The sequence below is a fragment of the Cricetulus griseus genome, chromosome 2 (assembly GCF_003668045.3).
Source record: "Cricetulus griseus strain 17A/GY chromosome 2, alternate assembly CriGri-PICRH-1.0, whole genome shotgun sequence".
NCBI lineage: Eukaryota > Metazoa > Chordata > Mammalia > Rodentia > Cricetidae > Cricetulus > Cricetulus griseus.
This window is the reverse complement of record NC_048595.1, coordinates 90,978,774-90,994,775: the sequence shown is the minus strand read 5'-3', so window position 1 is coordinate 90,994,775 and position 16,002 is coordinate 90,978,774. Positions and strand designations below refer to the sequence as shown.

Genomic DNA, 16,002 nt, shown 5'->3' with positions numbered 1-16,002 from the left:
CTCCTGTGACTAGACCACTACACAGACAGGATCCACAAATTTTGATGAAGAATCTTGGTATAGCATAACACAATCCTTTGTTGTTGTTCTGCAGTATGAGAGTTCATCTCGGTAATTTACTTGTTTAAGTCAACTTAGCAATAGTAATAATGTAAGGCTTAAATGAACACAGAGTTGGTGGAATAAATATTTCTGATTAATTTCTGATTCAAATCTGTTTCCTTTTGCCATATTACATAGGCTGGCATAGCAACTTTCAGAGATCCAGGAACAATAATTCTCTTGCATTTTTAAGACAACTCCAGATCTACATAATGTTAGATACTAAAAAATTAAAAGACAATTTTTTAAATGAAGAACCAATTTGTAGTAAAATATGATAATGTTTTTATAATGTTGCTAATGGAATACCTTGAAGCCAATCTCATTCTAAACACAAGGGTAAACTAAAGAATAATGGAAGGCATTGTCATTAGGAGATTGACAATTCAATTTATAATACAAGAAAAGTAGATGTAAAGATAATTATGGATGGTTATATACTGTATTGTAGGGCAAAATCATAGATTTTCCAGGAAGGTTGACATTTATGAGAAATAAATCATCAAGGGAGACTCAAAGAAATGTTTTGGGCATTCTGGATCTAGAATCATGGAAAGGATCAGATGAGTTTGGAAAAGAAAAGAAGATGGACAAATGTAATGTGACAAGCTGAGCCTCAGTCAGCAGGCAGATTGACCTGAAATCTGTTTTACATGAGGCTGTGAGGTTTGATGACAAACAGATCTAGGAAAGAAGTAAATGGGGACCAAAGAAAGTTTCTGACATAAGAACTTGGAACTACTTTTGATTGAGGTTTTATCAATAGACAGCAAACAATAAAAACCTTTAAAAAAGTCAAATTGTGACCTGACTTCAGCTACCTCCTAATTCTATTTTACAATGTTATCAGACTTGAGCTATTTGAATCAGTTGGAATATCACTGACTGCTGACTAGATGATAAAATGGTTCTTTCTGTAATCACCAGTGGGTTTCACTCCAGTAAAACAATCATAAGAGCCAGTCCTGTATGGGTGAATAACGCACGTGACATACATATGTTGTTCTGTGTTGGTAACTCAGAAAATTACTAAGCAAATATTAGAAGTCAGAAGTCCCACTATGTAGAACTGTCCATTACATTGGATTTATTTTTATAGTACTCAGCGATGTAAACATTGAAAAACCAAAAAAAAAAAAAAAAACCACACAGAGCAGCAGAAGAGGAAGAGGGAGTAGAGCAGGAGAGAGATAGGGAGGAAAGGATGAGGAAGGAAGAGAGGGAGAGAGTCAGATAGGGACAGGGACAGAAATGGAAGTGGGAAGTAGTTCTACAGGCCACAGTCAGGTAGATAACAGCAAGAGGCAAGAATCCCCTCACAATACTGGCTCACCTACCTAACTGGTCCCACTAAAAATGTCTAAAGAAATCCTATTGTCAGCAACAGAGAGTGGTCAACAAAATACACAGAGAAATCGGTCACAATGGTGAATCAACTCTATTGATTAAGAAGTGCTCAGAGAAAAGAGTCAGTGATTTTACACCTACCAATAGTACCTGCTAAATCAAATTTGAGTACATTTCAGAAATTGCTCAAGGACCACTGCATCGTAGACATGAGCAGAAAGATCAGTGAAGAGAAATGAAAAAGGAAGAAGACAGGTTAACTTACCAAGACACATGGCCATGCTTCTAGTCAGATCATTTTGGAGGCCAGGCCTAGGCTGCCCACCTTCCTCTTCCAGACAAATGTCATGATGACTCATCTTAGATGACCTAAATGGCTTCTCCTGTTACTGTCTCAGACTTGCCCTCCTTGGCTAAAATTCCTTTTCTATTCAGACTCACCTAGAACCAAGCATGTTTTGCCTTCTTTATTTCTTATTTACTACTGGCTCTCCGAGTAGGTTCACTCCTGTGTGAGAGAGAAGTAAGAGTCAGGAGAAGGAGCTTGACTCTCTTGCTCATCCCTTTACTCCTAAATAAAACACAGTAACTGGACACGGTGCAAGGTTTTAACTGAACACATCAACTTTTATTTTCTGGTTTGCAGCATTTTGATTAAATTCCAGGGCAACCTACTGTGCCCAAATTGCTGGCTTGCAGCAGACTTTACTTTTCAGTATATTTTAGTGAGTACAAACAAGCTACAGTCTTAACTAGATAATCACGGGTTTAAGCCCTGGTAGTAACAGGGGTCACCCAACACTCAGTGAAAAACATAGGAAACAGGTTTATCTTCTAGGAAGAGTACTCAGCATAGTATCACAGCCTTGATTTGAGATTCACTTCATTTTGTAACCTGTTTTTTTATTTTGGAAATGGCATAAAAATACCTTAATATTTCCCACATATTTCATATGATAACAAAAATAAAATAGTATGTAGAAGTTACTTTAAAGATTAATATATATAAAGGTTATAATATAAACTAATAATTCACAAATGTACTTGGAAAAATAAATTACTTCCTACATAGCTTCGGGCCATTTGTGTTATTAATACATGATGGCTAATGCCTTTGGTTACAAAAGCACTATTGACTCACCCTTATAGTGATGGATTTCTACCACCTATGTGAACCAGTCACATTTTTATAGAGTTAGCTTCAGTATTTTGAAGGTTCAACAAGTATTCCAGATTCCATAGATGTGTCAAAATAAATATTTATTATGCAACAACTATTATAATTGTTCCCCAAATCCCAAAGCAATTTAAAGTCAGGAGTGAGGGGATCTGGGATAGAGGAACTTCTTATGCAATAGGGACAGTGTGCCACCTACCCTATTAAGTGCAGTTGAAAATGTACTGTAGCTGAGCTAACACCTAATAGGGAAATAATGTTCTCCTGCCCTTGTGACCTGGTAAAGGGCAGCAAACAACTGAAGAGTGGGAGCATCATTTTAAAACTTATCTAAAAAGGCACAGTTAATATAAGAGATTAGTGATTCAAACACTGGAGACTATTATTAAATGTAACAACTAAACAAATGGTCTTGGGGCCATAGAAATGGCTCAACAAATGAAAGTATGTACTGCTCTGATGAATCTGATTTCAGTTCCCCTTATCCAAATCCAGAAATTCTCAACTGCCTGTACTCTGATTCTACAAAGATCCAATGCCTCTCCACAGGCACCTGCACTCATAAGTACACACACACACACACGCACACACGCACGCACGCACGCACGCACACACACACGCACACACGCACACACAGGCACACACACACACACACACTTTAAAAGAAATCTTTTAAAATTGATTTTGAAATGAAACATTGATTCCAAATTGGTGCCTTGTCACCTAACATCTTCTTTACCATCTCCTGATTTATTTGATACATCAATTTCTTGGATGATTCCATCACCAGCCATTTTTGAAATGAAAAGAAAGCAGTGTAATAAGTATGTCTACAGGATATAGGGAATTAATATGTTAAAATCACAAATTCTGGGTGTGTGTTTGTGTACCCATGATAAATAGTTTGAGACATATCCAATACATTAAACTACAGCATTTGAGGATATCTGTGGAGTGTGGATATAAAGGATACAGGATCACTGTAAAGCACTGAAGTTCTGAACATTATCACCTGCTCAGCGGACCAGGCACAGTATTGATACCTGAAAAACAGCACACGTCTCAAAAAATAACAGAAATACAGAAAGAAAAATTTGCAGAAATGCTATGGTAGAACCTATCCTTTCAAAGATGAGTAAGTCATGAGTAAGTCAGTATGTGAAATGTTAAAACGTTTTGAAGTCAGTGATACTGAATAAGTAAAAACTGCACAAGCTTATTGAGACCTATCTATGCTCTCTTTACAACTTTCCAATAAATTTCAAACTATTAACTGCCAGATAATTTAAATAACTATAAATTAAAATATATCCATGAATTGCTAATATTTTTAATTTAGAACTTTAAGTTGAAAATCCATAAAAATCTGCTGCTTCTACTTTCTATAGAGAGTAAACTGAGCTAGAAAATGGTGCATCAAAATTCAGGGTCACAGTGTCCTCCTAATTTTTAATCATTAGTAACTACAAAGCCTAATATTCACAGTAATAACTCTCCCTAAAAAATGTCTTGAGCCAAACTTTTATCTTTGGTGACCAACATTAATTCATATTTTAACTGATCTTATGTCTTAATTATTAAATCAACTTGATGAAAACTCTTTGCCACCGAAAGCCAGCTCTCTAAACACTGTGGACATGACTTTTGATGGACCAACTTGCACGGAAATTAGGATCTAGTAAAACAAATGTATATTAAAAGCACATAGCATATAAAGATCACATGTTTATGTAAGGAAAGCTTCTTACAAAGTGTTTTAAAGTGGCAATACATTTTACAATTCATGAAGTTTAAATAAAATGCCAGAAAATCTTGTTACTTTAGTAGAATATTTTTATACCAAGATTTTGGAGTGGAAATTGAACTGTGAAATATGCACTTACTTAAATATGCATATAAATAAAATTATACAAAGAAATAAAAATGACTGGTATAATTTCCCTGTTTTGTTCTCTAAACAGAGAGTGTGATGCACTTCTTGAAAAGTGAATACCTATAATATCATATTGATTTATTACAGCCAGGTTTATACCAGCACCAAGAGATACATAAAATTAGTGTAATGACATGGAATATTCCTTTACACTATGTGAAAATATGCCACTCTTTTTCAATTAATAATGAAGTTTACTGATGAGTAGCTAGACAGGATAATTTTAGGTAGGAGAATCAGACTTAGGACACTGGGAAGAAGAAATGCAGAGTTAGAGGAATCAGCAAGATGAGGAGAGGAAAGAGGAAGTGCAAGATGAAGGAGAAGGTTAATGCCACTTGGCAGAATGTAGATTAATATAAATGAGTTAATTTAAGTTATAAGAGTTAGCTAGTAACAAGTCTGATCTATTGGCTGAGCATTTATAATTAATATTAAGTCTCTGTGTTTGTTATTTGGAAACTGGTGGGTGGGAAAGAAAAGTCTTCCTGCATGTATATGAAAGTTGACAAGATACAGTGTGATGGTTTGAATGAGAAAGGGCCACCTAAGCTAATATATTTTAACATTTGGTTCCCATTTGGTAGAACATTTTAGGAAGGATTAAAAGGTGTGTCACTGGGATGGAATTTGGAATTTCAAAAGTTCATGCCATTCCCATACCCCAATCTCCCTCTCTCTGATTCCAACTTGTAGGTCAGGATGTAAGCTCTCTGATTGTTCCACCTTCAAGTCTACCAGCTGCCAAACTCCCCATCATAATGACCATAGACTCTCCCTGTGAAACTCTAAGCAAGTCCCCAATAAACTATTTCTTCTATCACTTGCCTTGGTTACAGTGTCTCCTCACAGCAATAGAAAAGTAACTAAGACAATTAGTTTTGGAGGAAGTACTCATGCTTAACAGAGGGAAAGAAACAGGAAAAAAATGGAAGATGATGAAGATATTAGTTTTAATTCAGAGAAAGACTGCCAGACATTTTATTGTATTTACATCCTACTACTTCTTAGTAAACTTTCATAATAATATGCCTAGTTTTATAATTTTTGACTTGAGACTCTAAGTTTTATAGAAGTTAATTCAGGCTATAAATGATACAGATAGCTTTCTTTCTCCAAAAGCCAACTGGTGAGCAAAGAAATACCTTAAACTCCAACTACACTCATCTCAGGAAAAAATTCAATTTTATTGGGGATTCCTTACATTTTGTCAGAGGAGGGCATGGGAACAACGGGCAGGCATGATGCTGAAGCAGTTTAAGAGTTTATATCCTAATTTCTCAAGAATATGTCACTCTAGAGAAAGTGCACATAGATAAGCAAACCAATAAGGCATGAGAGTTCATTCAAGAACAGGTTTGTTTGGGATGACAATGTACCACCAAGTTCATGGTATCTAGCTAATATATAGAGATATGAAGTTGTATGTTACAATGGGTATTCAGTTTGAATGTGCATATAATATGATTGGTGATGTAAATATATCTCATGCCAGTGTATGAGAAGGAGCAGAGTAGTCATTACTATCCTTGTGTGAATTCATTGAAAAATTTAATCAGATGTAGTGGGAAAATATGAAAATGGACCCTAGAAATAATCTATCTGCCTCTACTTAGTATGCCTCAGAGATTACTTCAGTCAGCACAACAGCAAACCAATCAGCTACAGACTCCAGAAACAGCTCACAGCTCATCTGCATATATCATTGTTGCTGCTAATTCCATCTGAAAGTTGATATTTTTGTTCTCTATCTGGGACTCATTCAGTTTTACTCAAATCTATATCTCTCGAGTTGCAATTCCTAATACTCCAAATAAAGTTATTTGATTACTGATCAACAGTTATTGGAATACAGAAGAATTAAGAAATTCTAGGACTATTTGACTAAGGCTGCTGATGGGGCAAATGGGTACATTCAGTCCTGTGCTAATTATGACAGAAGCATGGATAATAATTTCATTTTTCTTTATCACATGATTTCATCATCTTCCTGAACAATTCGCTTGATCTCTGTACTATAAACTCAGGTACAAGCCTTTCACATGTTTGATTAGAGTTACCCCAAGATATTTTAAGTTGGTTTTGGCTGTTGTAAAGGGTGATGTTTCTCTGATTTCTTTCTCAGTTCATTTATCATCTATATAGTAGGGCTACTGATTTTTTTTTAGTTAATCTTGAATCCTGCCATTTTGCTGAAGGTGTTTATCAGCAGTATGAGTTCCCTGGTAGAATTTTTCAGGTCACTTATTTGAACTATCATATCATCTGCAAATAGTGAAAGTTTGATTTCTTCCTTTCCAATTGTACCCCCTTGATTTCCTTTTGTTGCCTTTTTGCTGTAGCAAGAACTTCAAGTACAATATTGAAGAGATATGGAGACAGAGGACAACCTTGTCTTGTTCCTGATTTTAGAGGAATCAAAGTGAGTTTCTCTCCATTTAGTTTGATGTTAGCTGTTGGTTTGCTGTATATTGCCTTTATCATGTTTAAGTCTGTTTCTGTTATCACTGATCTCTCCAAGACCTTTATCATGAAGGGGTGTTGGGTTTTGTTGAAGGCTTTTTTCAGCATCTATTAAGATGATCATGTTGTGGTTTATCTTTTTCAGTTTGTTTATATGGTGGATCACATTGATGGATTTTCATATCTTGAACCACCCTTGCATCTCTGGGATGAAGCCTACTTGATCATGGTGGATGATTTTTCTAACATGCTCTTGGATTCGATTTGCCAGCGTTTTTTGTTTTTTTAATTCGTTAATTTCTACTCATATTTACATATCCATCCACCCATTCCCTCGACCTCCCATCCTCCCATGGTTCCCTCCAACCCCCCAACCCACTCTCCAACTCCTCCCCAGGGATAGTGAGGTCCTACAAGAGGGACCTTCAAAGTCTGTCATATCATTTGGGGGAGGGCCTAGGCCCTCCTTGCTGTATCTGGGCTGCAATAATATCCCTCCATGGGGAATGTTCTTCCAAAGTCCATTTGTCCTCTAGGTATAAAGACTGGCTCCACTGTTAGAGGTCCCATAGACTGTCTTTGCCTCCTAGCTGGCACCCACATTCAGAGGGCTTGGTTCGGTCTAATGCTATTTCCGCAGCTTTATGACTAGGGTCTCCATGCTCTCACTTGGTCAGGTCAACTGCTTCTTCCAGTTTCTGCAGCACCATCTTGTATTTGCCAGTGTTTATTGAGTACTTTTGAATCAAGATTCATGAGGGATATTGGTCTATATTTGTCTTTCTTAGGTGTGTCATTGTGTAGTTTGGGTACCAAGGTAATTGTAGCCTCATAAAAAGTGTTTGGCAATAACCTTTCTGCTTCTATTGTGTGGAACACTTTGAGGAGTATTAGTATTAGCTCATCTTTGAATTTCTGGTAGAATTCTGCACTTAAACTGTCTGGCCCCGGACTTTTTTTGGTTGGGAGACTTTTAATGACTGTTTCTATTTCATTAACAGTTATAGGTCTATTTAAATTGGTTGTCTGTTCTTGATTTAATTTTGGTAAGTGATATCTATCAAGAAAATTGTCCATTTCCCATAAATTTTCCAATTTTTTGAACTACAGCATTTTTAAAGTATGACCTGATGATTTGCTGGATGTCCTCAGTTTCCATTTATATGTTCCCATTTCACTTCTGATTTTGTTAATTTGTATGTCCTCTCTCTGCCTTTTGGTTAGTTTGGATAATGGTTTGTCTATCGTGTTGATTCTCTCAAAGAACAAACTCTTTGTTCAGTTGATTCTTTGTATTGTTTTCTATGTTTCTACTTTATTGATTTAAGACCTCAGTTTGATTATTTCATAGCATCTTCTCCTCTGGGGTGAGTTTGCTTCTTTTTTTCTAGAGCTTTCAGGTATGCTATTAATTCTCTAGTGTGACTATTCTCTAGTTTCTTCATGTGGGCACTTAGTACTATGAACTTTCCTGCTAGCACTGCTTTCAAAATGTCCCATATGTTTGGGTATGTTGTGCCTTCATTTTTATTGAATTATAGGAAGCCTTTAATTCCTTTCTTTATTTCTTCCTGGACCCAGGGGTGATGTAATTGAGCATTGTTCAATTTCCATGAGTTTGTAGGTTTTCTGCAATTTGTGCTGTTGTTGAATTCTAACATTAAAGCATGGTGATCCAATAAGATACAGGAGGTTATTCCAATTTATTTTTGTATCTGTTGAGGTTTGCTTTGAACCACTTTACTTGTATTTCCTGGCTTATATCTTGCCTTCCCTGATTTGTTTGCATCACTGTAGAATGTAGGGAGTCCAGAGATTTGTGTTTTCATTACAATGAGAGGAAGGATCCAAATGGTTTTCTTTATGAATTTTATTCTCTCACTTTTGGGATAATTGTTGCTAATTATTCCCAAAAAGTTACAACAAGCTCTTTGCCAATATTCACTATCTTTCCATAAGGAGGAAATTTCTGCTGGGGCCATTCTTGTCAGTTGACAACTCTTAATCTTCCTTTTAAAATCAAATCAGAAATCTTTTATATATGTATTTAATTTTTTTATTCTGGACCCTGCTCAGAGCCACCCAAGGCCTGGGGACTTTAGATCCCATCCCAGCAGGATCCAGACCACCCAGCCAGTGACATAATCCCTTTCACTGCTCATGGACAAGGAAGAAGAGAACCATCAGAGTATTGGACCTGCTTATGCCCACCAAAAAGTAACCTTGGTCCCATACCCACCAGGAGAGGAAGAGACTCCTTCTGCACCCACTGGAAGAAGGGATGCTAAGAAGACAATATAAAAACACATTCAACAACAGAAAAACTACTAAGACAGCATGGGAGTCTAGGGACTCTACAACAGCAAGACCTGAACACCCCAACAAAGATGAAGCAGAAGAGAATGACCTTAAAAACTACTTCATGAAAAACATAGAGACCCTCAAAGAGGATATGAGAAAATCCCTTAAAAGAAGTGGAAGAATAAACAAACCAAAAAATGCAAGAAATTAACAAATCTCTTAAGGAAAGCCAAAAAACAAACAAACAAAAAAAAAAAACAAAAACAAAAACAAAAACAAAAACAAAAAAACAGTTCAAACAGTCCAAGACCTGAAAACTGAAATAGAGGCAATAAAGAAAACACAAAATGAGGGAATTATGGAAACAGAAAAGCTGGGTAAACTATCAGGAAATACAGAGACCTGACCCTCCCTGGGGAGCAGAAAGAATATGTGATAAGTAAGGTTTTAGTTGTGGGGAGTAGAGGAGGAGGGGAGGGAGAGAGTACTGCGATTGACATGTAAAACAATCTTGTTTCTAATTCAAATAAAAAACATCTGAAAAAAAAACAAAAAAGAAAAACAACATGTAACTAGTGTTCATAACAGACAGAACCTCAATAATACCATGGTTAATGAAAAGGCACAGAGAAATCTCATATTCAGTAAATCACATTGCAGGGCCATCCTCAGTCATAGAAGAAGCCTCTGTGTCAATCAATTCAAAGCAGCTTTTCCAACAGACACACAAGTGAGTCTGCAGACTGAGAATTATTGGACAATACTTGAAACAAGATAAATTAATGCAGGACAATAATGAGACTTAAACACGTGTGTATTTTGGGCAATTTTCTAGTGAAATAGAACAACATATGTTTAAGAATTCTTCTAAAGTTTTCCTGACACATATTTATAAACATGTGAAAGAAGCAGTTAGGAAAATATATCTACAGGCATATATAGGCAATACAATACAGGAGGAATATTGGAAACTGCAAGCTACTATTCACAGTATTTTAGCATAAATTTGGAGAAAACTATTGAGAAATAGATGACATTGACTGTTGTCTTAACAATTGTGGTTCATTATTGGCATCCATTTCCTTCTCTCTTCAGCAAGGAAGTAGAGAGTTTGCCACTAAACTTATTGTCCTACATTATAATTCATATAATTGTATGTAATTAATTGTATGTATCTTTTTTCATATATGTTTTTGGCAGCTTATATATGAAATGTGCATATTTATCTGATTCTTGGGTTCAAATACATGCCACCAGGCTTTCACACATACACACACACAAAAAGATGTATTGACTAATGGTATTCATTAGTGTGTCACACTACAGCTTCCATGGTGAGATTTTTCTTTTGCAATTTCTCTTTTCTTTTAAATTTTACTTTGTTTTCCTGGGGGGGGGGTGTTACAAAGGTAGAGGAGATGAGAGATATCGAGATGCATCATGTGAAATCCACTAAGAATTAACAAAAACTTAGTAAAAAGAAAGATTAACTGTGATTCCTCACTGCAGCATCTGAGCTTCACTTCTGAAATATAATGTGCTATGACACTGGTCCCTGTAGTTTTGTTTCCTAACTTAATGAAACAGCAAATGATACTAGGACCTTTACATGTTTATCACTAATAATTAATTCACTATTTGAAAGATTAATAATCTAATGAAAAATTGATTAGAGTTTGGGGAATAGAAGCATTTGTACACTGGTCTCTCTGCTTCTGAGTATGGATGTGGTCATTCTTTCATGTTTCCATGTAACACAATGGAAGCATGTACTTCAGATGTCATAAATGATAGGATTATAATAGGAGTCATGATATTTATGAGAACAAGATATGTTGGAAGATCAGTTTGAAGCAACTATAGTACTTACCTGAGCCTGATTTGAAGAGAGATCAATCCACAGTCCGTTAAGGCTAAGGTTTCTTTATTCAGATAACACCAGCCAAGTGCAAGCCAAAGTGTGCCAAGCGTCACCTTAGACTTACCCTCACCATGCCCTTACCTACGTGTCCCGGTACACCTGTCTGGGCTACTAGGAGGCGGGGCTACAGTGTCTCCCTACATTGATTAATCAAGGGAAAGAATAAAAATATCTCACTAGCCAAGAATTCTCTGTATTCTATTTTATTTTCTTGAGATTACAATTATTCTACAACAATTCTCCCTTCGATATCCTCCCTCTAAAACCTCTTCTATATCCTTACTGGCTCCCTTTCAACTGCATGGCCTTTTTCAGAAATTGTTATTGTATGCATATATACATATTTATATACATATACTGATGAATATAAACTGTTCAATGCATATAATGCTACCTATATGTATGTCTTCAAGGATGACCATTTGGACCTGGACAACTGAGTGGTGTGTTCTTCTCAGGTGAGAGCCACCTCTCCTACTGCCAAATTTACTAAGTTGCTTACAGTTCTTTGTGAAGGGTTGAGGCCTGTTGAGCCTTTCCCTGTGCAGTTTGACATGTTTGTAGGTGACATGTTTATTTAGCTAACATCTGGGAAATCATGGTAATGAGAATTTATGGGTGTAGTTTCTGGTTACTAGGAGATACAACCTCACAGAAAAGTACCTGAGCCTCTGGCTCTCACAATCTTTCAGCCACTTCATTGGCAGTGCCCCCTGAGCCTTATGTGTGGAAGTGTTTGGTAGATACATCCAATGGTGCTGGGCTCCACAACTCTACATATCGATGGTTGTGATCCTTGCAAAAGAAAAGTTTCCTTAATGAGCAGTTACAAATATATTTATCTGTGGATACAAGGACAAATGTTATAGATTGTTGTTAGACACTGTGCCGCTTTAGTAAATTGGTGGTGGTAGATTCTTCTCAATAACTATATTTCATTAGCACTGACTAGTCAGCTTGGTTTCTAGAACCAGGCATGATCTCCCTTTTGTTGAATGGTTCTTAAGTCTAATTACAGAACTGTTGTTAACCACCAAGGTATGTGTGCCACTACTGCAACCCTATGGTTATTGTACATGTTGGTTATTGAAATGGTTCATAGACATCATATTGAGTAGGACTGTTGATGGTCTTCCTTCTTTGGAAGATTGTATGGTACTTTCTGATACCATGAAAGCTAGTTCTCAGTGATGGGCATTTAGGTCAGTTTCAACTCAGGAGTTTCTGGGCTCTGTTCCTAAAGTGCATGGCATCTTCAGCAATAGGGACTTACCTTCCATCTCTAGAGGTATAACCAAGTAGCAAAGATTTTTCCATAATAAACAAGTAAAAATTAGATTGTTCTCATAGATTTATTCCTGAATAAGTAAAAATTACACTATTCTCAAAGATTTACCCCTGAGTCAATCTTGTGCATGCCACACAAAAACCTCTGTTTACTGGCATCCTTATTGAATATACTTTTGTTTCAGTATGTACTTTACAGCAGCTTTAACATCCTTATTCCTCAAGCTATAGATGATTGGGTTGAGCATGGGGGTAACTACTCCATAAAATAAAGAAATGATCTTATCAGAAGTTTGAAAATTGTCTTCTCCAGTCAGATCTTGGGACTTGGGTTTTGCATACATAGAGAAAACGGTTCCATAAAATATGACCACCACAGTCAGGTGAGCTGAGCAGGTGGAAAATGCCTTGCGTCTCCCTGTAGCTGAATTCATTCTCAAGATGGTATGGAGGATGAACATGTAAGAGAAAAAGATGACCAATAGTGGAAGAACTAGGAAGGCCATATTTGATATCATCATGGTAATGATATTGAGAGATATATCAGCACAAGCTAGCTTGAGGACAGGTAATACCTCACATGTAAAACCATTGATAACTTTATTCCCACAGAAAGGCAACCGCATTGTAAGGGATGTTTGCACGACTGAATTGATTCCACCAGAGAACCATGATACAGATGCCATTGATACATACACTCCTTTGCTCATGATGACAGAGTATCTCAAAGGGTTGTAGATGGCCACATATCGATCAAAAGCCATCATGCCAAGAAGGAAACATTCTGTCGATCCCATTGCAAGTCCAAAGAACATCTGCACTGTACAACCAGAGAAAGAAATGTTTCTTTTCTTTGAGATTAGACTCACCAGAGTTGAGGGAACAGAGGAAGTTGTGTAGCAGATATCCAGAAAAGAGAGGTTGCCCAGGAAGAAGTACATGGGTGTGTGGAGACGGGCATCAAAGATGCTTGCTATGATCAGAACACCATTGCCAGTTAGGATCACTAGGTACATAGCCAGAATAAGAGCAAAGTAAATGATCTCAGTCTTTGGGTATCCAGAAAGTCCCCAAAGAAGGAATCCGGAAACAAATGTCTGATTATTTTCATCCATGCCATCCACTTTCAGCCATCATGACCTACCATGAAACAAATCCAATGCCCCACAAAAAGTGATACAAAGTACCTGAAAAATAATTTTTCATCTATTAGTAATAGTTCCTTTTTGAATCTCTGGCATTGATACATTCAATATTGTGTTATTAAAATACAGTGAAATTGGGCATCTTGGAAGTACACATGCTAATTGCCAACATATGACTATCAATATAAAACATACATTAAAAAGCAATGCTTTCTTGTTGAGTATACATTCCTAAGTTTAGGTTTCTGAAACCCTTGAATAATTATCCACCATACCGCTGATTTCTTCATTTCATCTGCCCTAGTAAGTAAGCAATGAAGAAGAAACAAAACAAGAAAACTCTACTCAAAAAACACTGTAATATGAGTCCGTTATTGACAATAGTCAAAATTTATAGCAAATTTGTTTTTAATATTTATTTTTATTCCTGATATAGCAAACAGTAATTGCCCCCTTTAGTAGTTTATTTTATCAGCATTTACTCAAAAGAAATTAAGTGGTATAAGCTAAAATTTTGCATCATATCAAAAGCATGGCTACTATTTTCACATTTCAACCCACTTTTCTCATCGTCTCTGATGGCTCCTGTGATCACTACACAGACAGGATCCACAAATTTTGATGAAGAATCTTGGTACAGTGTAACACAATCCTTTTTATTGTTGTTGTTCTGCAGCATGAGAGTTCATCTCGGTGATTCACTTGTTTAAGTAAACAATAGTAATAATGCAAGGCTTAAATGAACACAGAGTTCGTGGAATAAACATTTCTGATTGCCTTCTGATTCAAATCTGTTTCCTTTTGCCATATTACATAGGCTGGCATAACAACTTTCAGAGATCCAAGAACAATAATTCTCTTGCACTTTATCGATAACTCCTGCTGTAAGCCAAAAGATCACACAGTAATTGTACACTGTTTGTATCATGAATAACTTAGAAGAATTAAGGATTCTTCTAATGGATGAAGCCAGTACAAAGCGTTATAATGTTGTGAATGAATTGGCTGTGTCTTGCTGTAGATTCTTCCTGTAGCTTATTCCTTTCTGTAACAAACTTGGGGTTTATTTCCCACAATTCAGCACTGGGAACACATTTCTCCCATGCATTTGGAGTTTCACTGATTATACTCCCTAGCCAAGTGTAAATACCTGTTCTCCATTAAGAGGTCATAGTTTATTGATAACGTTTCTTAGCTATGCATGAGACCTGTTCCCCACTCTCAGGTCTTTGTTCCCCTCTCCACTGCAATTGCAGAGATCTGTCTTCCTGTGATTACCTTTACTGACAGCCATTTGGTCAATGTTTAGTGCCCAGGCAAAAGCATCCCATATAAGACATTCCCAAATATCCAAACACATAGAATTACTACATGTCCAAAGTTTTTGTTTTATAGCTGCCTAGATGGATAGAAAAAAAAATATAGAGAAGTGATAACCAAAACTAACCCGGCACTAAAAGATTCTCAAACTTCTTGTATTAACTCAAGATCTTAGCTCAGAGATTTACTGTTCCCTCCTGTTTCCCCTGAGAAGATAAAGACAAAGTTAATCAGTCCATTTGCTCATCCTCAGGGAAAAGTAAACTTCCCTAAAGGCCTGTGCTGCCACTGAGGCTAGAGCACTGGAAGGCACCAGGTTTTGTTTCTTGTGCAAATTAAACATAGTCCCTTTCTTTGACTACAGCCCTAAGTAATTGATGCTAAAAGTTTCTCCTAGCAGTTTTAGTTTATTGCTCTATGTGTCTTGTCTGTTTTGCTGACCCTGAGAAACTCAAGCCTCACATTGTATTGTAAAAAGAATTACTGCTGCAAATGTATATATACCTGTAACCCCCAAAACTGGGGAGAAATGGAGAGACAACAGAAACATAAAAGAGTTAGAGAGAAAGAGACAAGAATTGGAGAGACAAAGAAATTCAGAGATAGAACAGAGAAACAGAAGGGCAGGAGAGAAAGAGAACAGAAGAAGAATAAAGAACATGCAGAGGAGCAATTGTGTGTGAGTCAATTCCTTTTTCCCTCGGATTTTAGTTTCCTTTCTTATTTGTAGTTCTTTTTTTGAACCCTGAGCAAAAATTTTAGATGCTGTACTTCTAAAGTTTCTGAAAAATTCCAAATATACATAATGTTAAATACTAAAAAAATTAAAAGACAAATTTATAAATGAAGAATCAATTTTTAGTAAACTATGCTGTTTTTATGTTGCTAATGGATTACCTTGATGTCAATCTCATTCCCTCATTCCAAACACAATAAGAGTAAATGAAAGAATAATGGAAGGCATTGCCAATAGGAGGTTGACAATTCAAATTATAATCCTGGAAAA

The 16,002-nt window shown here is 36.4% G+C and overlaps 1 protein-coding gene across 1 annotated transcript; it reads right to left on the bottom strand.

Annotated features, from left to right (window-relative positions):
• Positions 1 to 12,692: 12,692 nt before the first annotated feature.
• LOC100764719 (olfactory receptor 13C3) lies at positions 12,693 to 13,677 on the bottom strand. The gene has a single exon (XM_027403603.2). It carries the CDS (start codon positions 13,644 to 13,646, stop codon positions 12,693 to 12,695), a length of 954 nt encoding a protein of 317 aa, XP_027259404.1. The 5' UTR covers positions 13,647 to 13,677.
• Between the last annotated feature and the right edge of the window lie 2,325 nt (positions 13,678 to 16,002).

Bases quoted from the DNA above. Each gene is read 5' to 3' on its own strand.
- LOC100764719 (XM_027403603.2), bottom strand. From the start codon at position 13,646: ATGGATGAAAATAATCAGACATTTGTTTCCGGATTCCTTCTTTGGGGA.